Genomic DNA, 27646 nt, shown 5'->3' on the forward strand with positions numbered 1-27646 from the left:
AAGTGAACATTTGTTTAGGCTACGTCAAGCTCTCCCTTTCTTGACACTGAATGGCTGGCCCAAGCATATTTATTTATATTACCTTTACCTGTCCACTTGTTCCATCATGCTTAAATACTCAGACTATTCCTCTGGAGGTGTTAGTTGTCTCTGTTAGTTGTGTATGTGTGTTAGTTGTCTTGGCTGTGTGATTTGTCTCTGTGTGTTAGGTGTGTCTCTGCATTAATGGTCTGTACCAATTTCTTGGGAGTTTGATGCTCGTTTTCCGGAGACAGGGTAACAGAAATTCAGTGCTGGTTTGATTTGGGCTTGGTTACTACTTTCCTCGCACTCAAGGCTGTACATCACATCCTGTGTATGTTCTTGTTTTATAGATCCATGGTACTGCCAAGTAATAATCAGCAGATTCACCACATCATAAAGTGTCCAGTCACAGCATCAGCTGAAAAGCACTGAGTCTAGTGGATAATATGTCTTCATTTCATACTTTTCAAAAACTGACCTAAAGGTAATACTCACACATACATCTAAATATAAATAATAGTGTTAATAAAGAAGACATTATGAAATCTTGACTATCTTTGGCTCCTGATAATTATATTGCAATATTTCAATAAAATATCCCTTGGAAATAAATCAAGGTGAAATGAACGCCACATATCAGACTGATCCATTGATGCCCTAAAACTTCTCTTTTCAAGAGTAAAAATTAGATTCAGAGGAAATTATTATCCAGCAGCCCACTAGATGAAGAAGAGAAAAAAGACAGACAGATATGATCAGAGCTGTTATTCTATATGCTAAAAGCAGTAGGAGCAATTTGTGAGGGTTGGGGATGGGTTAATTAGTTTTCATCTCTGATCAGTCTTATTAAACTGCCTGGATATCATGACAGAAAACTGGTCAGAGGGGCAGTGAAATGTTCTTTGGCAGAAAGCTGTGTGAAGAGACAGGTGAGCCTGTAACTATCCCATCAGCACTAGTGTCAGAAACCATGGTGGTGTCCCAAATCCATAAGCTGCAATCTAATACAATACAATCCTAATACTGGTGCTGTCAGAGGTACACAATGAATGACAATACAATGAATGAAATGTTCTCATTTGCACCAACAGAGTCAGATACAATGTTCCGATTTTCATTGTATGCAATATTCAATTATGCTTGCCGCTTCCTGTACATCGTGCCTAGAACACAGTAAAAGTGTGATTAAGCAAGTGGCAGTCAGGGGCTCAGCCCTGAGGTCTTTCAGTGAGCCTGCAATACTGCCATATAAAAAACTGACCCCCCCCCCAAAAAAAAAAAAACACTGTTAGCCATTAAAAACAGTATGAAACCTGCTACTGGACTTTCAACAACCCCTGTACAGTGTGAGGTGTGTGTGTATGTGTGTGTGAGTGAGTGTCCTGTGGGCTGCCTTGCTGGCGGTACAACATAATGAATTTGAACACCTGAAGCAAGAACAGAACTAGTTTTGGCTGCAGAAAACAAACTCACTCTTATCCCGGAGCCTCTCTGTTTTCTCTTTAAGTAGAGGAGAAAAACTAAAATGATAACACAACAAAACAATAACAGGATCTTTTCCTCTATAGGTCAGAGGAAAATGCTTTCTGAACTCTGAGAGCTTGCTGCTGAGCTTGAACATCTTCAGGAAAAATTTACTGTGAGAAAGCCACACCACAGAAAGAGTGAAAGAGCGGTATGATGATAAAACAACACAACTGTAATGCTTTTCTAACTGAAGACGCAACTGTGTTCAACAGCCTTTATCCTAAACGCTGCCATCTTTGAGCCATCACAGGCAGTTTACAGTTACCACTATGAAGAATGCAAGCCCCAGTATAGGTATGTTAACAGTTGTTGTCTTTTGAGCGTTTCAAGTGTTATGATAGCTATTCAATGTATAAGCTTGAGTCTCAATGAGCTTGAAGGTAAATATGTGGGAGTGTAAGCAGCATCACCCATGGAGCTGATTTCATTTTCTTGAATATTTAAGAGAAACCTGGGTAGAATGAATAACATATTAACAGTTATATGATTTGGATTCAGGTACATTCCAAGTTCCTACAAAGATTGCACATCACCACTCACAAAATGTTAGCATATGGGCTTCACAGACAGCAACACCTGCAATGACTACCTCTGCACACCAGCTGAACGGTTCTGGTCATGCCATGGGAAAGCTGTCCGAGATCCGCAACATCAGCATCCCTCTCTCTCTCTCTCCATCCCTCATTTGATGCCATAACATCTCCAAGCTTTCATCTCAATAGCATTAACTGTGTCCAAGAAAAACAAATTGCTCAAAGACAGAGCAAAATTATCAATAAATCACTGGCTTAATCTGTTAACAGACCACGCAAATAGAAGCTCACATCAACCCTAAAGGACAATCTGATCCCATTCCCTAACACCCGGTCTCCTTTCCTGCAGTTCATCCAGAGCTGATTCCTCTCTACCATGCCTGACTCACTCATCCCTTTCCATTCGACAAATCAAAATAACAATTTCTTGTGCCATTATGAGTGGTACACATGCTTTTTTATATGTCTTAATGTGTTTACCTGGTTCAACCATGCTGAACTCTGAACCCTGTCTTCCATGACTCCTTCAAACAGTGCACTGAACCCAGTGGTGAGTGTAGCGCAAATTGTGTTATCAGTAGACATTGTTGCCTCTTGCTTGAATATAGTAGCAGTATATTCTAAGGTTTATGCAAGAGAAATAGGCATGCAAACATTTACCTCTCTCACAGGTGCGTGACCAGTAGCCAGTCCCGGTACAGTCACAGATGAATCGATTCCAGCCTTCTTTGCAGACACCTCGGTTCTTGCATGGGTAGCTCTCACACTGCTTGCCCGGTTGCTTATTGCATGAGGGTTTGATGCCAGCACCATTTTGTGCCTCAGCAATCTGACGGATGTCCTTGCTTCGACCGTCAATGAAAAGGTCACGGATACAGCCCACATAGCCGTAGTTGAGCATCGCCGTCCAGAGCTCAGTGGGCAGGATGAGGTTGGTGCGGTCAGCAGGAACCCCCCCAAGTACATGTCACCCTCCAGGTCCAGAATCTCACTCTCACCACTGGCTGTGAATGGGGTCCTTCTGCTGTTTACAGAGATGGTGCCTGTGATGGGGGTGGGAGAGAGAAGATCAGATACAGGGCTGTGCTGATATCAACGGTGGTTCAAGATGGAATGGTAATGTCAGGAAGAAATCATTCTACACACAATGATGGGAAAAAAATATTTATCCTGATCAAAACATAAAAAACCATTTGGTGTACTTTTTAATTGTAATTCTTTAATCAGCTCTTGTTCTGTATTAATTAAAACTATGTCAAATTCTGCTTGCTTTCATTTTTGGTATTTAAGGAAAGTCAACAAAACTCCAGTAATAACAGAGTAACTCATCAGTGAGTAAAGTTTTTTTTTTTTTTTTTTTTAGTAATTTTAAGACAGTTCTTGTGAATTTTATTCAAATTCTGTTTGAGCTAGTACATGTCACCGTTTCACCAACTTCACCAACACAACTAACCTGAGCGTCCATCTCTCTGGATGTCCACATGGTACCAGGCACCATCATTGACCTTTGTCTGGGTGGCCTTCACCTTGATAGTCCCTGAGCCCATGTCCAACAACAGGTAAAGGCTCCCATCCAGCAGCTCTACAGCAAAGAAATCCACCTGGACAAGGCCAAAGAACACATAAATAGGGATTACTTGCAAATCAAATGATCAGACAAGCATTCCTTTTCTCAAAAAAGGAATGCTTGTCTGATCATTTGATTTACAAGTATTGAATCTGTACCAGTAATAGAACCTGAAAATCTTGTCGCTGCAAACCTCACGTAGTTTAACAGTAGTTTGACATCACAGTTTTGTGTGGTCACAGGTGCAACAGAGCACACTTCTGACCACACATGGCTGGGTGTGAAACAGCAAGTCTCAACATAAAATCATTGTGATACCACAATGTCTGTAGTTGTAAGGGCAAATTTCAGATGTAACACTTGGGAATGGATGGGAACATCTAGGGACCACAGGGGGTGTGTATATATATATATATATATATATATATATATCAATCACATATTTCACATAAAGAATATTCTAATGAAAACAATCTGAAATGGGGACATCTCTTTGGTTTGGTTCTAAATGATGTATGATGCCCCCAGTCATCCAAGTCATAGGACATCTATGACTAAAAGCAACTGTTGTTTTGTCTTATACACATTTTGCCAGTCATCCAAGAGGATTCATCAGTCCTTCTAAACAGCAGGTCTGGTTGCCTTTGACTTAATATTTGTGAATATAGTTAGGATGTAATTTCTTACAGCAGTGATAAAATTTGTCACCAATTGAATAATTTTGAAGATTATGACTGACCTTGGTGTTCTTCTGACTGCGGGCAGCATCTTTGCGCTCCTGGGGTTTGCCATGGGTGAAGAGGATGAGGCCATTGGCTCAGTTGTTCGGAAATCGAAAGAAATGGATCCCATCCGCTTGGTGTTCCATTTGGGAAGGCTGATGTAAGCCTCGGGAGTCTCGAAAAAAGAAATGGGGTCCAAGGTGGCCACATTCTCACACTTGTAGGACACCTCACCTTGGATTTTCATCTTAGGGTCCACAATTCGAGCCAGACGGGACAACTCAAGTCGGATGTCATTGTTCTTATACACCACCTGTGATTGAGTGAATATAACATTACAATTTATTCATTTAATTAACATTAACGGCTGCATTCTCTTTTTTTTTTTTAAACAAGGGAAAGTCTCAAATAACATGAATGTTATCAGTGTTCTTAAGATGAATGCAATACACAATTGTTGATATGAATTTTGATTCTATTCAGACATAAATTCAGTGCATGATGATGGACGTGGCATCAAGCTTTAATGAGAGTTGTCACCTTAAATGCAAATATTAACACATGGGTCAGTTCCCTTATGTCAGGAAACAAGGAAGATGTGCATGTAATTCTAAAACATATATGCCATGAATGTTCACTGTAATTCTCATAGTTTGGTCCTCTGTGCAACATCAAAGGCATATTGGCATGTGAACACATTCTTTGAAGCACTGAATGATATAAAAGACTTATGGCAGGCAGCAGCAGAAATCCAAGGTTTATGGAATATCAAAAAGAGATCCATCCAGGCTGTCCAACTTGGAATGATCCACAGACAAGAGCTAGAGCTCCAAATGTGGAGCAATGAGCAAAATAATAAATTCAATTCAATTCTATTGTCATGTTATTCAGTGTCATATGAGAAGAACTTGCTCAGTGTGCTGACGAGTTGTCGCACAAAAACTTGAGTTACACTCCCTACAAACAAAGAAGTTAATATTTTTGCTCAACAAATTTCAGAAATTAGTTCAGATGAATGATTTTGCCACTTGGGGTTTATGGAGCCCACTGATATCGGACTGAGCGCACTGACCTTATTGTGGGCCAGAAAAGAGAGCTTTGCTCAGTTCAGAGACAATGCAGAGTGTGATTTGATGTGATGAAACAGAAGAGCTGATGCAAAAGAAATGTCCAGGGTCCAGAAAAAGAAGGCTCTCTGCAAGATTTGTGGAATCAGTGGTCACAACCATTCTGGGAAGAGCAACCTAAGACACATCTGGAATGATATCATTGATAGACAGCGGGAAACGGTAGACAGTCATTTCCAGGAGGATCAAAGGATAATGAGAGCAGCAGCAGCTTTTCTCTCACAGTCTAAGACAAGTCACTGACCCCATGTGATCATTGTCACATCTTTTTTTGAGAGTGCTGAATTAGCAATGGTAGTTGAGCAACTGAACTGAAAGTAGCAAATGTGTTGGAACTCCCATCCCTGTATTGGATGTTTGTCATCTTCACCATTATCCTTCCCATTACCTCTTATAAGTAAAGAGAGTGTAAAGAGAGTGTTCTCCACCAAGGTTTGGAACAGAGCATCTATGCAAACTAACCGTCTTGTCCTTACACTTGCCTTTACCTGAAAAAACATAACATGAGCAAGACTACAGTATACCTATTTGTGTTCTCAAAGATATTACATATATACACTCACCAGCTGTACTCAAAGATATTTTAGATTACATGTCCTACAACCCTGTCTACATACAATACAACAATATATGATTTAATGTATGTAATGCACACATTTTTTAACTATAATGTTGAAATGGGATTTTAAAAAGTGTGTTTCTGAATACACTTTATACCACAACCAGCCACCAGGGGTGATAAAAGATATTTAGTTTCATTTCTGGGTGCTGTTATTGTGGCCCTCTTTATGTACAGTCTATGGTTTTCACCAAAACCTAGCTGACAGTGTAGAGATTCCATCCAGATGTGTTAATCAACACAAGAAAGAGCATGTTCACACATGTTCAACATGTTCATGTTGATGTGTTACACCAACATGAAGTACAATGGATGCAAGACAGTGCACTTTTGAAGTGGTTATAAGTTATTACAAAGTTCTCAACAAGAAAAATATGAAAATCCTGAAATATTTTTTCTGCAAATGTTGGGTATTTTTGCATGATTGGCTGAAATGATGGATTGTAAAAACTGTACCTGTTTATCCTCTGTTGATTGACTAGTTGATTATTTCATTCATTGTTTCAGTGCTACATTTTATCGGGACATAAGAAATTAGCAGGAAAGATCAGAAAACATTTAGGCTGCTTACTAAAACATATTTATGCTTGTTTCATGTAAACAGTGAGACTTAGCAAAAAGCTCTGTGTTTATGGATACATATGTCTAAATGTGTCACTGCTGCTATATCCAATGAAACATTCTGTAAAATACAGATGTCAGTACTTTGTGGTGCACAGTATCACCCTCCGTCTTTATGCTCATACAGTTTAGTAAATTAACCACACAGATAGCAGAGATCTCTCTGTGCTTCATTCATCCCTTGGCACAAAGCTGGTTTTTAACAGACAGTTTCCTGTATGAGCAAGTGTCCTTTCAATGATAGAAACACTAACTGGCCAATCTTTTATCACAGTAGCCCTAAATGCTGTCAATAAGAATGGGAGGATGGAGTCACAAAGGGGGTTGTGTGTGTAAATTGAAATCTGCTCAAGTGGAAAATTGAGGGCCCCTTTTTTTTTTATTATTCTCTAGGCAGAGAAACGCCCTCTGTCTGGCTATATTTTGAGAGCATACATACACAAAACAAACACACCCTCTCCTCCATTTCACTGTCTTTTATATTAATGTCTCTGCTCCCACTCCTCGCCCAGGGTTCTGTCTGAGAGTGCAGCAATGGCTGAGTGGGTAGATTGAGGGGACTGGGCTGAGATTATCGATATTCCACCAGCAGATTTTGACAGTAAATCAACTTATCCCTTAAGGTGCTCAGGGACTAGCTGGAAAATAGTCTTTTCCCCTTCCCTCCTCTCACTCTCTTTATAGCGGTTCCTTCTCTTTTTGTAACATCCATTCTGCTATCACTTCCTTCCATCCATCTATCTCATTCTCCAACCTCTCTACAAGAAGAAACCCTCTGCTTCTCTGACTGAACATAAGTATCCTGAGTCCCCTGAGCAGCTTCACCACTTTCTCTTCCAAATTAAAAGCTTAAATAAGAATGACTGTCTCTTCAGACTCACCAACAGCAGAAGGAAAAGCAAAGTTGAATTTCGCTTGTCTCTAGTGACCAACTGGCTTTTGTAGCATGTAATATTAAATTCTGTGATGCTCTCTGTATTGTTGGCTTTTGGTTGTAATGTTATAACAGTGAGTCAAACTGTATTTGTTGCACTTAACATGAAAAATATGAAAAATATCATATGTTTCTTGTAATTCTGTTATAGCCCTAAGTCCACCTAAGCACAATGAGCTCATGGTGAATATGATCATGATTAAAGTTAATCATGATTCAAGAATGAAGACAACATTACACAATGAAGCAAAATAAAGGAAGTACACGTTAAGGGGATGATGAAAAAACTACAAATAACCTTGATCAAGCACAATTAAACTGTTATCCCATCCCCCTATCTTTGTGGGGTCCTGTTATTGACATAATGATGATTGATCATCTTTTATCAGTTGTTCACACAACTCATCAACTATATCCAACTCAACGTGGAAACACCTGCACAGCTGTTCTGTGGTCTGTTATTTGAAAATGAGTGTTCCCTCTCATAATGTCAGGCTGCTTTGTAAACCTATACATACTATTTCTTACCCAAAGATATGTTATTGTGTAAAAAATTTTGAGGCCAGACACAAGTTTACGTTAGTCTTTTGACACACGTGAAACTAAATATAAGAACTACATAAAAGTGAATGAAAACATCTTGGGCAATGTGTTAATGTGTATGGGAGAAAAGTCACACATGGAATACCTGATAGGACAATGCTTTCAGAGAGAAAACATTTCTAACCAGCATGCATTGCTGGGCTTAAACCCAGTATGCAAAGTCAGTACTGCGCAGCACTGCACAGAGTTAAATGCGCCTAATGATTTGTCACAAATAGTTTCTCTTCCATCATTGGGCAATAGAAATTTCCGTCTCTGCATGCTCTTATACTCAGCTCCAGTTTTTGGCCCATTGCAGGAATGCGCACACTAACAGGCACTAAAGATTAAGTAACTTAATCACAGCAGCAAGTCTCTCATATGTCTGTGAGCAGCAGGAATCCATAAATGAATTACAAGACCTCGATACCCGACCTAAAATGGTGCCTTTGGCACATAGGCTGAAAAAGTCTCATCTTCCAGTGCACTGAATGGTGCAGTAGTGTTTCTCCTATCATAGCTTTGAGCTACGAGAACAAGAAAACTGTGCTCTGGCTCTTCTGTGGGACTTGCTTGGGCCTTGGATGTTATGTATAGAAATGGCAACAGCAACCGAGAATGAAGATAATCTGAAAAGTACGATTAAATGTTAATATCAGTGGTTCAATTTATTTGTGATGTTATAAGGAAAAATGAGTCTGCATTCCTTTGAAAGCTTTATTATAGCCTAAATTCATACTGGATTCTGCCAAGATAAACCACAACTGAGTGAGAATATTTTGTTTAAACTTAAAATTGATCCTGTATGTGACATATAACTCCATAGTTTGGGGTATAGTTTATATATAGTGCTATAGTTTTGCATAACTTTCTGTGTTATAAACCACACTTCTATTTTTCACAGTTCTCCACAGCTATATACTACATTCAGGATTGGAGCTGAACCATAAATTGAACTCTTGGGTGTATTGTAAGGTCTTGTTACATGTTCAACTATTACACGCCTACTGCCCAATGCCACACTGTCTTCTCCTAAAGTGAAATGCCCTGTCTCTCCAATTTTTGCCAGTTACAACAATATGTATTTATTTACAATATTTTCACTTACTTATGTATAGTGGAGCATACAAATATGTGTTGATTTTTTTACAGTAATATTTTGTCATTGATCATTTGTTAAGTCTGTTCATCGCCTTACTTTGACCCACCTTAGCTTTTTCAGTTTTACTCATATTTAAATATTTATTATTTTAGGGCACAATTACAAAACCAAATTGTATTTAATATTGTAAAAATAAAAAATAGTGCAAAGCTCTCTTATATGTGACTAACTGCCAAAGTTAACATGAGCCATGTAGTTTATAATAGCCAGGCTATTGACCATTCTATACCTTGTATATACAGTATTCTGCATGGGGACTGAGGTATACTAAATGTAACGTGGGTTTGTCATGGAACCTTTTTCATTTAAAAAGGAAATTCAGATTCTTTTGACAGGGAGTAATTTGCATTATGTATGTTTTATAAGAAAAAAATATGTTTTTGAAAGATAAGTAATTGGCCTGGAATTGGATTGTAATTGGATGTGTTTATAGTTAGTTTACACTCACAACTATAGTTTAGCAGTCATATCAGTGAATGCAGTCATTATGCAGCTAATATATAGAAAAAATCTATTAAGTCCTGCAAGTCAGTATGTACTGGAAATGTTTAGGGGTTGTGAATATGTACAAGAGCTGGAATCAACATCAGCCAAGTCAAGTTTATATGATTTGCATGAGATAATATCAGAACAGGGTCAGCAGGAAGTGTACACAGCTACCGTAAGCCAGAAGGGGGGTAATATGTTGTTGGTGGGCTGTCAAGGCCAGCAGGGTCTTCTCTGCTAACCTAACCACTGTCACAATCACTGAATTATATTCAAAAGCACTGATTTAACAAATACCAGTTGTAAGTGCAAACACACTACATCTAATCTAAAACACTATATACAGCAACTATACAGCATGTGTGTCTGTTGGCTGGCATGGTCAGATGGCTGTTTCAGAATGGCTGCTTTGTTTTAGGCAGTATGGCTCAAAACAAAAGAACTATGGCAGAATCAAAAGATGATAACTGGGACCTGTCGCATAGCATGTAGGGGAGGTTGACAAAGGCTTCTTTGTTAAGGCCAAATAAGATAAAATGAAGGTGCCAGGTTAAGGGAGAGGTCAGAAAGTTGCATGTGAGACAGATAAATGTTCCAACTGGTGCTAAATTACTTGGTAGGCTCTCACATTGCTAGCAAGTTTCAGTGCAGGCCTCTGCTTCAGGCAGGCCTCATGCTGCAGTACTGAGAGCTGGTGAGAAACTTTGCTCCTACTCTTGTGGTAGGGTGATGAGAAGGAGAGCAACTGGTCTCTTGAAGAGCAGCACAAAGGAGAAAGAGAAGACTGCCTGGTGACAGGCCACACAGTAGGCCACACAGTAGCCTAAGATAGCTGGAGTTGTGAGGATTTTATACCTGTGTGTGAGAGACCCTGGGAGACTGAGTTTCCTCCTTTGTCTATAGAACAAAAGGAGCCATGCGGTTTCATTTCCCATTTGAAGTGGGCTGAAGCACTATATAATAAAATAAAAATTTCAATATCTTGATTTGATAATCACATCCCTGAGTTAATACTTTGTGGAACCACCTTTTGCTTTAATTATGGCCTTGAGTCTGTTTGGATACTTTTCTACCAACACTGCACAGCTTAACTGAGCAATATTTGCCCACTCTTTCTTACAGAGCTGTACAGAAGGCTCAGTCAAATTGGATGGTGAAAACTGGTGGACTGCTTCTTCATCTTCAAGTCATTCTACAATAGGGTTTAAGTCTAGACTCAGACTAGGCCACACAAGGACACACACCTTTTCTCCTTCAGCCGCTGTATGGTCAATTTGGCTATGTGCTTTGGGTCACTGTCATGCTGAAAGGCAAACCTTCTTCCCATCTTCAACTTTTGGGCATAAAGCAGGTATTTTGCCCCATCCATTTTCCCCTCTATCCTGACAAGTTCCCCAGTTCCCAAGAGAAATGCTTTACTCTAAGTATGGTGTTCGGATGGTGAAGAGTACTGTTTCTCTTCCAGGTGTGCCTTTGATTTTGGTCTCATCTGACAATAGCATCTTTTCCACTTGTCCTCAGAGTCTTAAAGATACTTCCTGGCAAAGCTCTAATGAGACTTAATTTGGACTTTCTTGAGGAGTGTTTTCCATCCCATATAAGTAAAACTTGTGAAGCACTTGTTATTCTCACACGCACACAATGAACACTCCAACCAGTGTCCAGTGTCCTCCTTGTTCTGCCATCCAGGAACAGTCTGATCCAGAAAGGGTGATGGTAGTACCAAACACCTTCCACCTTCTTAATTATGGCCTTAGTTGTGCTCCTAGGCATACATGAAGCTTGTGAAATATTTTTGTACTCATTTTCTGACTTGTGCTTGTCCACAACTTTATTTCTGACCTCTTTTGAAAGTGCCAAACACACAGTATTTGTAGTATTTGAGTTCTCCATAAGTTTATTATTATTATAGTATTATTATTATTATATAGTGTGTGATCCACAGGGGGATTAATCACACCTGACTGAATTCACAAATGCTGTTGGGAGTAGATGGGGTGTGATTCTTTATCTAATCGAGTTATTGGAGCTAAAAGACTTTTTTTCCTTTTTTTTTTTTGCTATTTTTCTTTTCTTATTTTTCTTTTACTTAGATGTTGTAAGTTACATTGAGTCAATAAAGCTGGTGGAATTCATTTTTTTTTTTTGTGTTTGTGTCTGTGTGAGGCTCTGTTGGGGAAAAATGTGGGATTCCAGAGAGATTTTTTATATTATAGTTAATCTGTTACCAAATCCCTAGCGTGCCTGAAATATATCATTGCCAAAAAATGAGCCAAAACTAAACTAGGATGATGAGGATTTTATAGTGTTCTTGTTTTCACGACAAAGATTTAAAAAATACATTACTGTCACCAAAATCAGGTTGGTCCCTTTCATGGAGCATGACAATATGCCACATGGACACACATACGCACATAAAAGCATTTTCTGTGGTCACTGTACACATTCTCACCATTTAAATGCTTGCTGATAAAAAAAGAGCATAATTCATATTAAATGTGGTTTTAGACTGTACAGGAAAGGAGGGTATAGCAGGAAGGTGAAAGGGGGAATGGTGTAACTGACAATTTGAGAAGTCACTTTCAGGTCCCTGCCACCTCTGAACAATAATAGCAAAGGGGCCTTTCAACATGCAAAGGGAGCTTTATCAGCACACTGCAGATGCAGGCTGCAGGTTAACATGAGAATGAAGCATTAGCAGAGGCTGATAGCAAACTGAGGGATATCCAACTAACACTCTACATCAACACACACACTTTAAGCATACTGCAAGTATACAGTGCATTCAGAAAATATTCAAATCCCTCCACCTTTTCCATATTTTTTAATGTCGTAGCCTCTTAATAAAAAAATATCTCAAATCTATAATAAACACAACATAATGACAAAGTGAAGTATTCAGATCCCAATCACTCTGGCTGACCTCCAGAGATCCTGTGTGAACATGGGAGAAACATCCAGAAGGACAACCAATTCTAAGTGTCACACCTGGTTTCCTCCAGACATGATGCTTAGAATTGAGGCCAAACAATTCAATCTTGGTTTCATCAGACCAGCGAATCTTGTTTCTCACAGTCTAAGAGTCCTTGAGGTGCTTTTTTTGCAAACTCCAAGTGAGTTTTCATGTGTTTTTTACTAGAGGAGAGGCTTCCATCTGGCCAACCTGCCATTACGCCCAGATCAGAGATCAGAAATGAGTGTTGCATTGTTGCGTGTTGCAGTAATGGTTGTCCTTCTGGAAACTTCTCCCATCTCCACACAGGATATCTGAAAATCAGCAAGAGAGACCATCGGGTTCTTCGTCACCCTGTTACCAAGGCCTGCTCCTGATTGCTTAATTTGGCCAGACAGCCAGCTCTAGGAAGACTTAGTTGTTCCAAAGTTCCTCCATGTAAAAATTATGGAGCTCATTGTGCTGTTGGGAACCTTCAATCTAGATTTCCCCAGATCTGTGCCATGACACAATCCTGTCTCTGAACTCATCAGACAGTTCTGTTTTGCTCTGATATGCATTGTCAGCTGTGAGACCTCAGACAGGTGCATGCCTTTCCAAATCACAGTCCGAAACAACTGGACAATGAATCAGTTTGCATTGTCATCATATATATATATATATATATATGACAATGCAGACTGATTCAATGCAAACTGATCATTGTCCAGTTGTTTGACGTGATTGGCATGCAGTACTATATATTATATATATATACACATACACACACACTCTCTCTCTATAAATATATATATATGTATATATATTTACATATGTATGCTGTCAGAGAGTGACAGAGAGAAGGAGAGAGGGAGAATGTGTGTTTGACCACTGAAAATGTCTGACAATGGCCAAATGATAGAAATCCATCACTGCAATATCCCCTTAACTGGGCCTCCATGACCACACACCTATTACACACACACTCTTATCAGTGCATGAGAATGAGCAATGTACCACAGTATGACCCAGGCTTGAAATGAACTTTGTAGATCGCCAGCTAATATAGGGACGAATTATATTTTACACAAAAAAGAATGATATCGGATTTAGCCCAAAACAATATCGAAGTATTGGACAAGAAAGAGAAAAAAATCCTTAGAACCTTGCAAATAGAGTGACTATAGTGCAAAGTTTGTCTTGATGGTGTAAATACAGGAAGGGCTAAGGGGTCATTCAGATCATCTTGTTGTGTTCTCAGAAAATGCCAGTGTCTGTATTGAGATGAGCAAACAAGTAATGTAAAGGGCTTCTTCTGGAAAACCTGAGTTTACTCAGCATATTTCATTGTGGTCTGCCCACTACATTTTGATATCCCTTGTGATTATGTGTTTTGAATGTAATGTAATGCTGACCTAATTATATTTTTTAGTAACAGTATTTTTTTGAAACTGTACTGAACATATCAGTAAAATGTTCACAAGCAAAGTGTTTTGTTTTCCACCAAAATATCCAGTGTTGCAATGCTATATCTACTCTTAGTGACTAAAGCATTATACATTTCTTTGGTTATGGAAAGGCATCAGTGCTACTTGGTTAAGGTTGGGGAAAGATTGTGGTCTTGGTTTAATACAGAGAAAGCCCACAGTGGATTGCTCTCTCCAGGCTGGGGGTGAAGTTGCCAAGTCCCAAATGAAAGACTTCAGCTATCTCAGGGTCCAGTTCATGAGTGAGGGGAGGATGGAGCGGGAGATTGACAGGTAGGTGTGGTGTCAGCAGAAGTGTGGACCTCGTAGCGGACTGTTGTGGTGAAGAGGGAGCTAAGCCGTCTGGGCTCAGCCTTAGAGATAGGGTGAGGTCATTTAATTGAGGAGATCTGGGCTGATTAGGATGCCTCTTGAGTGTCTTCCTTTGGAGGTTTTCCAGGTAGATCAAACTGGGTAGACCCATAATTCACTGGTGGGATTATACATCTCTTCTGGCCTGGGAATGTTGTGGAATTCTCCAGGAGGAGCTGGAAAACATTGTTGGGGAGAGGGGCATCTGGAATACCCTGCTTAGCCTGCTGCCACCATGACACGACACGGATAGGCAGAAATATACATTGTGTTAACTGAATGCTGATATTTCCATAACCTTAACCAAGTGCTTTTGTTGCCTAAACCTAACCACAGACAAGACTGTGAGCCCTGGTCTCTTTTGCATGCCTGCCAACCATCCTGACCACCTCCACCCAGACCACATGTGACTCCAAAATGGTACATAAATGTAGCACTTCATTCACTCACATTCATTTCTCAAAACGTTGTCTCTGAAAATCAGTCTGGGCAGCAAATACATCTGGCAGCACAATGTAATTGGGAAAACAATTACAGGTATATACATATCATTTTTATGAGACAGGGTAGATATACAGGGTATGATAATTCCGTCTACTCATCTCACAGCTCAGCTGCACTACTACAAGAGATGATGTTTGTGATTACAGGACAAAGCCGGGCGGGGGGGGCCTCACTCAGCCAGAGTGTCCATCGTCGTCTCAGTCTCCCTCTGCATCCAAAAAATGATTAACTCTGATATACATCCATCAGCTACAACATTAGAAGCGGTTACTGACTTTAATGTTGTGGCTGATTGGTGTAAAGTGTTCATTTAGCTCTGCATAATCGATGTACTAACATTTAGCATGGAGCCTACAATCCTACCATAGTGGATAACAGCCTGAATGCGTGAGAGAGAGAGGAGTGTGTATGTGTGTCTACTACAGGCTCTGGGAGACACAAACATTTATCATCCCTAGATGTCTGCCCATAAATCTTTGCCTACTGACAGTGTATAGTGTGTGTGGCACATGTGTATGTATGGCTGTGCATAAATGACTATCCATCGGGTCACAGAAAATGATTCATCAAATTCTCAACATTACACAAAGATGGCATCGACTCCCACTAACACCACAGACTGTGTGTGTGAGGATGGAGGTTTTCCACTCACTGTACAGTCACATTTATATGTGTGTAATACAGTATTTTAAATCAAACGGGAGGCTTGAAGGCTGGTAATACTACCAAAAAAAACAAAGCAAAAATATCCTATATATCCTACCTATATATATATATAAAACCCTCATGAAGACATACAGGAAAAAAGTGCTGTAGTATTATCAGTCACATGGTCGTGCCATGAGACACTCCATGGAGTATTTTGCAAGATCAGAGCTTTTGCAGTGCATGGTCTTGCCCACAGGATGGCATCATTTACTTTGTAGACCACAATCTGAGTCAGGATCCTCCTCAGACAGTCTAATGAAATATGTGAATAGATCCTCTAACTAAGGCTGGTGGTGCTTTTATACACAGATTTATTCATTACACTAAGACAAACTTTAATTTGGTAAGATATGAAGGTATGTCAGTAGTGAAGGGTGTGTGTGAGTGGTAACTAGCCACAGTGTAAGAAAAATGCCGTTCAAAAGCAGGGGAACACTCTGCAACCAGAGCTCCTGCCATGTTTGGTACACCCCCCTGGAAGTCCCATTCTGTAAACATGTCAAGTGCCATCTGCAACCCATGCTCGATCTTCTCCACTGTGTCAAAACTGTGACCCTCAGGTTGAATTTCATTTTGGGGAAGAGGATGAAATCTGACACTTTCACCATGAGAACTTCATAAAGACATGTACGGGTTGTGTTCACATCTTGTTGCCCTTCCACCAGGTGGAAAAGAGACAGTTCAATTAATGCAGCTTTAAATACAACTACAGAAGTATTATCAGGTATCAGAGGTAGACCTACTCATTATGCAGCAGAAAGACCCTTGTTATAATATTATTACAGATCTATGACTGTGTATGCAGCTTCAAAATGACAAATGACTAAACTACTTGTAAATACTATCTATTTACACTGGTAGATTAGTTTAATCTATTACTCACCATCACCAAAATGAACACTTTTTTTAATGGTGTGGAATAGTGGAAGGTAAATTGGAGGGAATAATACTAATGAGTGCTAAAATACTTTGAAAATATCTAATTACAGTAAAAAAAAAAAAAAAAAAAAGTACTGTGACTACTGGAGGAAGACTGAAAACAACAGTCAATGTGTTTACTCATCCTCTGTGTTCAGTCTATGAACTCATCCTTTGTGTGTCTTTGTTAGCTATAGCACACAGGCGCAGCCAGAGGCCTCCATGTGAGTGGTTGATGGAGGTGTAATGACAGTGACAATTATAGCAATTATGTGTTATTGTAGGCCATTATGTATTTTGTAGGTTTTGAGATGTAGGCTTTCTCTGTAATTGCTGGCTTATGAAAGGCATAACAATCATGGGCCAGCCAGCCACAGGGGCTACCAAGGGCGACTAGTACCTGGTGCCATGGTAACAAAACATTTATCCATAATTCCGCTCTGTGGATGGCAAGGACAAGAGCATTGGCAGCAGGCAAATTAGCCCTAATGGCAAGGAGTGGAGGACGAGAGGGTGCTGGACAGCAGGCAGAGGGAGAGCTGGTGGGTGCTGCAGATGTGTGGGTTGGTTACCCTGTGATTAGGAGGTGAGTAGAATGTGTGTGACTGTATAAGGTATGATGACAGTCTTTCAGACTAGTGTGCATTAATATTGTAAATGCCTCTGTATCTGTGTACTATTTGAAGATTTGATGCAGTATAGTTTTTAAGCAGAACAATAACTTAGATCAACACACTTATTTGTGTGACAGAATGATTTGAATGAACAGATTTTTCCCCAAATGTAGCTGTAAAATAAATATAGTGGAGTAAGAGGCACAATATTTTCCCTCTGAAAAGTAATATAGTAGAGGCTGCATTAACTGGAAATACTCAAGTATAGTACAAGTACCTCAAAATGTTTTTTTTTTTTAATCTTTTTTAAACTAAACCTAAAATCATGAGTCTAATAGTGTAATAACTGTAATCACTGATTAATCATTTCAGTAATTTATTAAATAGAATTTAAAACTCAATCAAGTATGAACTCAGAAATCTTCTTTAAACAGAATTCACACACTTCCACTATTGTGCATAGTGTACATAAATGAGAAGCTAGTACAACCACTTTTATCAACACGGTTTAAGATATCACTGAAATGCTTCATGCATATATAACATATGTTGCTTTCATATCCATGTGCTGTGTGATTTGCAGATTACTGGAGTTCATAAATCAACACTGAAACATTGTAAGAGAAGTGTTATGCTTATGCACAGTTTTTAAGTTGAGTTGTGTTGGATATTACTCATGAACTGTATCTGTGTGTGTGCAGCAGTCCACATGATTATGTGTTTGTGTGTCATATTTGTGATGTGACACCACTTCTATGCTTGATATCTCTGTGAGGACTCAAACCTTATGTGCATGCCTGGGTGTGTGTGCTTTTATTTGTATGTGGCCGCACTGTATGTGTGTGTGAGTGTGGGTGTGAGGGGTAGGTGGTACAGGGAATCGCAAACCTGCCCAGCATGGCACAGAGCAGGAAGTAGGCCAGAGGGGGATTAAACAGCTACTGCACCACTTCCTCCCTCTCCCTGCGGTCCATATGATGCTCGGTACTCTGTATGTTTGAGCATATGTGTGTGTGTGTGTCATCATCAAGTGTCACTTAAAAAATATCCATGTACATGTAAAGCTTAGTCTGTGAGTGGCAGAGCAATAGACCAAATGCATTGGTATTACATACAGGTATACACCTGGTATTGTTCAAACTGAAAGAATATTTGCAGTTTAAGTGGGCTACATTTCTGTTTTGCTGAAAGAGATCTGGGAGTTGACATTAGTGTCAGTGGGAAACTTGTGAGCCTGGCACATAGCTCATGATGAACATGATTAACGTGTTTTATAAGAATTTTTATACGGAGTCATTATTATGAGACAGTGAAGTTATAAGGGAATATCTAATGTTGTGTGTTTGTATGTTGTGTCTGTAAGGATTTCCAACCAGCCCTCATCAATGACCTGCTGCGTTTTTCATACCTTATGCTTTTACTGTCACAGCTCCCCCTGTGACCTCAGGTATTTCATAGTGTGTCTCTCTTGCCTAGTGTCTCCTCTCCTGTGTCTGTCAGTGTGTGTGTGTGTGTGTGTTTCCATGCAGAGCGTGGTGCACCTCCGGTACCTGGCTCACCTGCTTTCCATTAATCATCAAGCTCGGTATAAGAACCCCAGCTCTCCACCCACTCATCAGCAGATTGTTCCGCAGGCTTCATGGTGCCACCCTCTTGGCTGCTCAGATGTCTTTTGAACTGACTTATTTCTAGTGTTTTTGCTTACATGTTTTTCCCTGTGCTTTAGTGTTTCTCCTGCTCCACTGCCGTTGCCTGCCTCTGCTGTGCTTACCTGTTTCCATTAACCTGCTCCTTGCCTACAGTCTTTGCAGTCTCCTTCCTGCCTCTCCATTCTCCTGCCACCGTCTGCCAGTCCCCATATCCTCCCCCTCATCACCACTCACCTCCTACTTGTCTGCAGTCTCCTCCCTGCCTCTCCATTCCCCTTCCTTCCCCTGCCAGTCTCCATATTCCCCCTCCTCTTAGTCACTCACGTGCACACTGCCAGTCAGTCTCTGCCATCTCTCTCCCAGACCACTAACCTCACCTGCCTCCTGACTCTCCTGCTCCTCAAACAAACTAAACTAGTTAGAAACTAGTGAAAATAGTAGAACATTTAAACATTGAGATGTTTTACAGTGATTAGACTGACTGCAGTTCTATCCTCCGGCAGTAGGATAATGATACTCCATGTCCAGCAGACAGCAGGGAATGACTGGACTGTCTAAAGCTTGTTTTGGCGTTCTTTTGCCCCCTAGTTGCCAAAAATACATCATTGAAACTTTCTGTAAACTCTCTGTAGTGTATCCTAACATTCTGAAATCAAATTAGACATGAGCTCTTAAGCAAACAATCACCATGTTAGCACCACAGTAGACGATGAATCGGGTACTTTACCTCCTTGAGACAGCCCATGAAGTTGTTGCTGACTGGAGATCCAGGCAGGTCAGCTGTGCTGGGGCTTCCACCCACATAGAAGAAGTCATCAGAGCCCAGCATGGTGTAGTCTTCTTGGGTGTAACCCGTGGTGGTCAGAATCCCATCCACTGATATTGTCACCTGACAACGAGGAGTGAACAGTGAGGGTGGAAATTAAATGTTTTTTCTTGGCTTGGATTTGAAGGATTGAAGGTGGCCTACAGAGGTGTTTAAAAAAAAAACTGCTCTATGTGAATTAGAAATCTCAGACCTGGATTATGGATCAAACAGGACAGATATAAGAAAAATCTACCAGCACATAATTTTCATTCTACAAACCATGTGGTTTTATTGTGTCTAAATACATGAGGGAGGAGAGAAACTATTAAGATACTGTAACAGGAAAAACATGCAGGAAAAGATTTTTTTAAAAACTCTCCCAAACCACACCAAACAGAATCAAATGCAAACATGCAGGACACACAGAATGACAGCGTGTGGACCCACACCGCAGGACATTAGTCTGGACAGTGTAGTAGAAATCTACTGTTGACAAAACTTTTGATCTGTGGCAACATTTTTGTTAGAACTGAAAGTCTTCCCAGCAGAGGTTGAAAAAACAAGTACATTCATTCAACTAATATCCTGTGCATATATCTTGACTATTTCATATTATGCCTCTTTATTCTTATTCATCATTACATTTGACTGCTACAGTTACAGCTCGCAGATTAAGACTTGAAGACATATGTTATAAAATATGACACAGTGTTAGAGATTACCCTAGTACACAACAGCAGTAATAATCTACTAACACTATATACATTATTTAATAGTAATACATGTTCAAATGGGCCATTCTGCATAATAAGTATTTCACTTTTAACACTTCTAAAAGTTTGAATGATTGTGATGATTGTGTGAGTATGTGTACTTTGAGTTGTAATGAACCAAAATTATCCTTACACTTCTCTGTAGTTTTAAGTACTCTATTTTTTTTTAATTGTAGACAGCATAATGATATTCATGAAATTCCAATTACAACCATGTTTCTTTTTCTCAGATGGTAGATTAAATACCACTGTGTGCCACTGGAGGCCAAGATAAAGACATACAAACGGGTTGGTAGCTTCAACTAAAGGTGGAGAATTCTGCTGCTCCTTGGTTTACGGTGTACTGAATCCAAATATCCAAGCCCCACTCATGTACAGCAAAACCAGACCCATCCCATCATTAAGTTTCACATGATTATTTCAGACATTTTCATTAGTCTCAAGCCATCTAAAACATTAGAGGATATTTGTTTCCAAGAATAAATGTCTGCTCCTTCTGTAATTCATTGTGAACTTCTTCGTTCAGGTTTTTCTCAATGTGTCATCTCTGTCCATAATTTTTGTACAGCCAGATCCGAGTAGTGTTTCCAATTTTTACCAATAGTGTGGGCTGCCTTCTATTTTAACTTGTTCAGGGGGATGAATGAAGAGGAGAGTGTGGTGCAAAGAGGACTGTGTCCATGTTAGTTCATGCATATAGAGTACAGGACACATTTGTCAGTGAGTTCCAGTGTAGATTTTGTCTTTCTGTTTTTTGGTTGTAGTACATTTCTGGCAGTTTCCGCAATATTATTGCCAAAAACATTTAACAGGAGAATCTTGGAATGAAGCAGATTTAGAAAAAACCCTGGCAAACACCTGGAAGCACATGTGATGGGTGACCAAAAAGAGGAATCAAATAAAAAGGAAAGCACAAAAGCAATATAAGTAGATGAACCAGGTGAAGGATAGAGGGACAAGGAAAGTAAAGCAAACATGAGTGCTGGGTAATACAAAAACCATTTGGGAATGGTATCTTGAAAGAAAGTAAGGGGGAAAGTACACAGCAACCCAAAAAATGACAATAAAAATGATATCTACCATACAGTGGAGTGTGTTTACCATGCCATATCCAATGCCTGTTTGCTTTGCAGTAAGATGGGGTAGGTAGATGAACAGTGGATTTGTTAATACATCAAAGCAAATCAAAAGAAAACCAAATGATGAAAAGTGAGGGAGTTATGACACGTTCATTTAATGCCTGAAGTCAGTACTTTTAGGAGGAGTTTCACCAGGACAGACAACGGTGGAGGTTAACAGGTAGAAACAGAGGCAAGACTGAGAGGAAAGTGAGAATGAGAGGACTGGAAAAGTAATCAGGGCAGACTTAGCCTTGTTTCCCAAAAGTATCCAAAGGTAAAGATATTTTTGGACAGTCATCTACAGAGCTTGTTACATTTGTGGGATCTTCAAAAAAATTTTACAGGATAAGTCTGTTGTAGAGAAGTCCAGTGCCGATCAAAACATATTTAATGGATTTGTATAAAATGCGGATCCTTTTTTTAATCTACTTGATAATACAATTCTACTTGTGTATTACCATGTCAGCTAAGTTTTTAAGACTTTGTAGAACCTGAGAGCTATTTCTGTTAAAAAGGGTGAGGTAATGACAGAGTCTGTTACTTGGGGTATTTGATGGGAATATGAAAATAACAATTAGAGAATGAAAAAAGTTGTTGCGACTTTTGTTGATGTACTTAAACATTGTGAACGGTCATGGAAATTGTATTATGGGTCCTTGAAAAGTTATGGAAATGTTATTAAGTTTTATCTCTAAAAATGAGTGGGAACCCTGGCTGGTAGATTTATGTAAAGGCATTTTTATTAAACATTTACAGCTCAAATTCCTTTTGCATCACACAGTGTTTGCTAATTGATATTATAATGATGCTGATTTCTGCTGCTGCATCCTCATATGCTAAAAAAAATGGCTAGCCAATGCTAACTTTCCTTGACAATATGTGTAAATGTACTATATATCTGTCTTTCTCTTGAGTTGGTGACTATGCCCAAAGTGCATTTACTAGGAACTAAAAACTGGTGTAACTCACCTACATTAGTGCCTGTATAAGCAGTCATGACTGCCAGGTACTTAGATCCCAGCCTCTCAGGCAATTCAAGATCTGAATAGAAATAAAACTACTCCAATTCTCTAATTTTCATGCTTCTACTTTTATCAAAAATCCCATAGATACAAATTTTAAAAAATGAACCCTTCATTTTCTGTATGAAAAATCAAACTGATAAGTGTTATATGGATTTTTGATGTTCTTTAAGTACTTTGCGTACTCCTGGTGCAGTCTACAAATAAGGCCAGACAGGAAGTGCATTGTCCTCAGTTCATCTATTATAACACTGCCAGCCAAGATGATCCCTGCTTTTGATGGGTCCTGAAGGCAGAACAGGGACATCTTTGAAGGCACTCTCATAATCAGTTTGCTAACAAAGAGTGAAAGACAAGAACGAAAGGACATAATAGTGTCAGTTAAGATTTATTAGTAGTCCAGTTTCTTCACTCAGTTGCAGCTGACAATAACTGTTCATTTATTTAGCTCTTAAAGTTGAACACTATTCTTATATTCACATTTAAATGTGAATATAAGAATAGCATCCAGTGAACCATCACCACCACTAACTACAGCTTCACAGACAGTTTCATCAACACCTCTCAACATCTCCCTGACTGGACACTATAGTCCTCCTTAATTGTGGCCTTAGGGGAAGACCCAGATCAACTCTGGAAAAAGACTGATGTACGTTTTTCTCTTATCAACTCACCTGACATGGCACCTGGATGTCAGATCTAAGAATGCAGGATTCGATCTACGTAGCCTAATCATAGTCTATACAAGTACATAGAAGTAGGCACACAACAACCACTTATGCACCTTGATTTTTGTTCAAACTGATACTGATTAGATTTTAAATTACTTAACTAAGTTTAAATCTGTTTTTACCACATAATAAGGTAAGTCTTATTCTTTTTGTTTGTTTTTTTCCTTAAATCCAAATCAATTTTAGAAAGAAATTTTATAATTATGGTCAGTTTTCCTTGCAAAATGAATTTGTATTTATTAAATATACAGGTTAGATTAACGACATTGATCACATTTTTTATAACATACTTGGTAGAGAGCCAAATGTGCATAAGCCCCAAAAACGATTTGAGTTTGTGTAGTAACTAAAACTGGAAATTGCTTAACCATTTTTGAAATCATATATTTATGAGCTGTTTGGGCTTGGGACTGGCTCAGTGCCACAGACAAGGTAGAGAAGTCATAAAGTACTGAGAGATGGAAAATCAACAATCTGTTAGAGATTGTTGGTTTTTGTTGGATTTGTTGACAGTAAGATAAATTATGAATGAATGGCAGTACTGTTCTTATAAGTTATAATAAGGTTTCTTATTATGATGTGAGAACACTATCGTGCATTGCTCTAATTCATGACTCTAAATTGCCTGTACGTGTGAATGCGAGTGTGAATGGTTCTTGTTTGGGTAATCAGCAGATGTCTTAAGGTGGCTAGAGCCTTTCTCTGTGATAACCTCACAAAATGTCTGTCCAAAGAGGGATGGAGGGAGGAAGAGGGAATAGAAAGAGAGGAAAGAAACCTCCTTCTGAAACCATGGAAGTGTAATGTCTTGACCAATGGAGAAGGAGCTAAGATAACAGTGAGTGAAACACACACACACACACACACACACAGTACACACTTTGTATAATAGTGGCTCTAAATGACAAAGAGAGCTTAGAGTTAAACTTTGGTGAACTTTGACAACTTTGCACCCCTAACCAGTTGCAAACCATTTTTTATAGATTTGACCTTTGAGAGAATGATCAGCTGAAAGGTCCAAAATGAACAAAGCCATATCATTATCTGTGGTACACCCTCTAATTTTAGACCTTCTGTTATTGTACATAAACTGCCCAGCACTGTCTGCAGTCATGAAACAAGATGGCCTGCTGAGCAAGAGACTTAACTTGCTAACTTGGCACTTGGCAAGCTAACTGAGAATTAGCAAGCCAGCATGCTTAGCAGGCTGTTGTGGTAGGCTAACAGCATGCTACCAATGAGACAGCATGTTACAACTCAGCTGCTATACATTATCATCAATATCAAAGTTTTATGGAAAGCTTTGCACCAAACTACAACACATAATACACACAATAACGTGTCTTACCTGTCGAAGGTTGCGGGTCACTTTCACGTCATGCCACGAGTTGTCATTGAACTTCCCATTGACTGGCTCCACAATAGGCTTCAAAGGCTCCAGAGCCAAGGTTGATAACAAGGGAGACAGCGCCGTCCTTCAGCGCCAGGTTGACGTAGTCAGCTGACTTGCCCGGTGTGAAGGATAAGGCCGTTGCGCTGCCATGTCTTGAAAGAGAGTGTAATCTCATCACTGCTGCTCTGGATGGGGTTCTGGGAGAGATCGTAGCAGAAGAATTCTGAGCCACGGAAAGTGGCCACATTCTCTTCCCTTGCTGTGATTGGAAAAAAAAGGGAAAAGGTGTTGGGAACGGTATATTTTCTGTCATCAGACAGCAGGACATATTCAAATTAGGACTAAAAATTCAGCCCAGTAATTTCATCTTGTGCAGCCAAGCACTGATCAAATCCATAGAAATATTTCTCTTCTATGTATTTTTCTGAAGACATCTATAATAATTATATATGATATGATATATGATAAAACCTAGCAGTTCGGGCTTCTATATTCTCCTCAACATCACGGCTTTAATTAAATGCATAAACCAAAAATCCTTAAATCTTTTAGTTGCAGGTCCAGATCAAGACTCAAATCCAGTCACAGCAAGTCCCAAATGACTGACATGACATTTAAATATATTTCTTTTGTTTTTTGTTTTTTACATTGCTGAGACCAAGTCCTTTCACTCCATAGGCCTAATATACCCTGTCAGTCTGGGTAAATACACACTTTGTGGTCATTTTTATCTTTCCTGCAATTTACAGGGTCAAACATTTACTTAGTTTTAATGTGGACAAAAAACATGATTTAATTAGCAGTTTATCGATAAAAATTGAATAAAATGTTATCCAGTAATAACAGTAATATATGCTGTTACAAATACCTTATAATAACATAAGAAATTAGAAAAGTCTCTGGTTATTAAGTAACTGAGCAAATATTTTCTTGTTGAGATGAGCAGTACACTGCCTTAGTATATAACAAAAAAGATGTTTTTCTTTGAAGCTGCTGGGTACACGTAAAAGGGAAAAGAATCAGGTTCACAAGGTTAAATATGACCAATTAGAATTATTACCTTAGAGATGGACTTTTAGGTGAGTACAAATGAGCAATAATCAAGTAATAATCACCATATAATGAAAGTCCTCCCTGACTGACAAACAGAGGTACCCTGTCCAGAAAATAAGAACCTTGAGAGATATTCAACATGTGACAGAGGGGAATACAGGCAATGGGAGAACTACAGGGAGACTGCAGATAACTATCATCTCACAACATCAAAGACCTAATCTTGCCAGTGAAATTGTCATTTCCTGTCAAACAGATGGCTTGTGACGCAGTGGTTTATGCTTGTGATCAGACAGAAAGAAGCAAAGATGGGAGGGAAGCCACAGAGAGGAGCCAGGAGAGAGTGTACTGACTGTATTTGTGACGTTGGTGAAAAGAAAGGGGAAACGGAGGGGGGGGAAAAAACAGGTAAGTGTGAAAAAAAGAGCAGAAAGGGCACAGTAGAGCTGAGGGATAACAAAGAAAAATGGTCCAGTCAGGAGTTGTTATCTGTGAGATCATCTTCAATTAGCTCTCAGTCGTTTAAGCAAAAATACTAGCCTGTGAGCAACACAGCACAATCTATCAGCCACCAAGACACCATGAGGATCTGCATGAGCACAGGGTTCATGTGCTCTGCAACAAAACTCCAAACACCACCCCATACTGAAAAAAAGGAAAACCAGAGTGAGTCAAAGCACAAAATGGCCACTGCTTTCATCTCCTTAACGCGGACACCTCAGGCATCACTTCCTCAAAGACGACTCATCCCACACACATCCAACACACAGCAGTCTAACATGTGATGAGGGAAAATATGTGTTTTAGAGTATTACTGGGCAGTCTTTGAAAGTGAAATATGAAAGGAAATTGATGATTATCTCTGCAAGACCAAATTAGAGTAAAACTTTCTGCTCTGCCTTTTCTTGTTAATACCCACATTGAAAATGAGCCAACAACCATCCTTGTGGTGGTCTAAATCTTCTATCATTGTGGTGTAAAGAAGGTTCAGTCCAAACCTATTGATACAGATACGAACCTTTCCAAGTTTTTGCCTTTGGTTAATCAGAAGTATAGAAATGTAGATTTCAGTCACATGCTACACATCCCAGAAAACCACAGTTCACCTCAACAATCCTTCTATCAACACCCTAACATCTCAGTGTTGGTACAATAACCTGACTTCCATGACACCTCCACTGATAGGCCGATGATCTTTTATTAAGGGCAGGAGCATGAGCAGGAATATTTTTTGTGTTTTTCATATATGTTCAGTTTTTTGTGTGTGTTACTGGCATAAACAATTAACATAAAACATTTCAACAAAACGGTAACAGTACACTGCAAGCAGCCTGTTGTGAATGTATGTAGACTGGCCTGTTATCTGAATTATTACTGCCCTGCAGGTGAGTACCAGCTATATAGAGTTTGAGGAGGGTAGCCAAAATAGAAGTGGTTGTCAGATCCCAATCCTACTATTTAACATCAGCTGTCTTTTCTTTACGTCCAGATGTGATGATACAAATGGCTATTGTGATTGGCTAATTTGTGATTTTGTGCTATATGTATAATCTGAACATGCTGAAGTAACAGATGGGAATAAGCAACATGTAACAGATCTGGCTTCCTGGATGTTTGAAACCAGTAAGCAGTCATCAGTTTGTTAGGCTGTTAGAATTGAAGTGATAATACCGTGTAC

The 27646-nt window shown here is 39.3% G+C and overlaps 1 protein-coding gene across 1 annotated transcript in view; it reads right to left on the minus strand.

The window, feature by feature from the left end:
- Window positions 1–27646, minus strand: part of nrxn3a (neurexin 3a) — a 226617-nt gene that overhangs the window by 143627 nt on the left and 55344 nt on the right. Inside the window, 9 exon segments of the mRNA XM_051078263.1 lie at window positions 2745–3035; window positions 3038–3127; window positions 3538–3685; window positions 4391–4464; window positions 4467–4686; window positions 19795–19956; window positions 24871–24945; window positions 24947–25033; window positions 25035–25174. Coding sequence (XP_050934220.1) covers window positions 2745–3035; window positions 3038–3127; window positions 3538–3685; window positions 4391–4464; window positions 4467–4686; window positions 19795–19956; window positions 24871–24945; window positions 24947–25033; window positions 25035–25174 — 1287 coding nt within the window.

The sequence above is a fragment of the Lates calcarifer genome, linkage group LG19 (genome assembly GCF_001640805.2).
Source record: "Lates calcarifer isolate ASB-BC8 linkage group LG19, TLL_Latcal_v3, whole genome shotgun sequence".
Classification (NCBI taxonomy): Eukaryota; Metazoa; Chordata; class Actinopteri; family Centropomidae; genus Lates; species Lates calcarifer.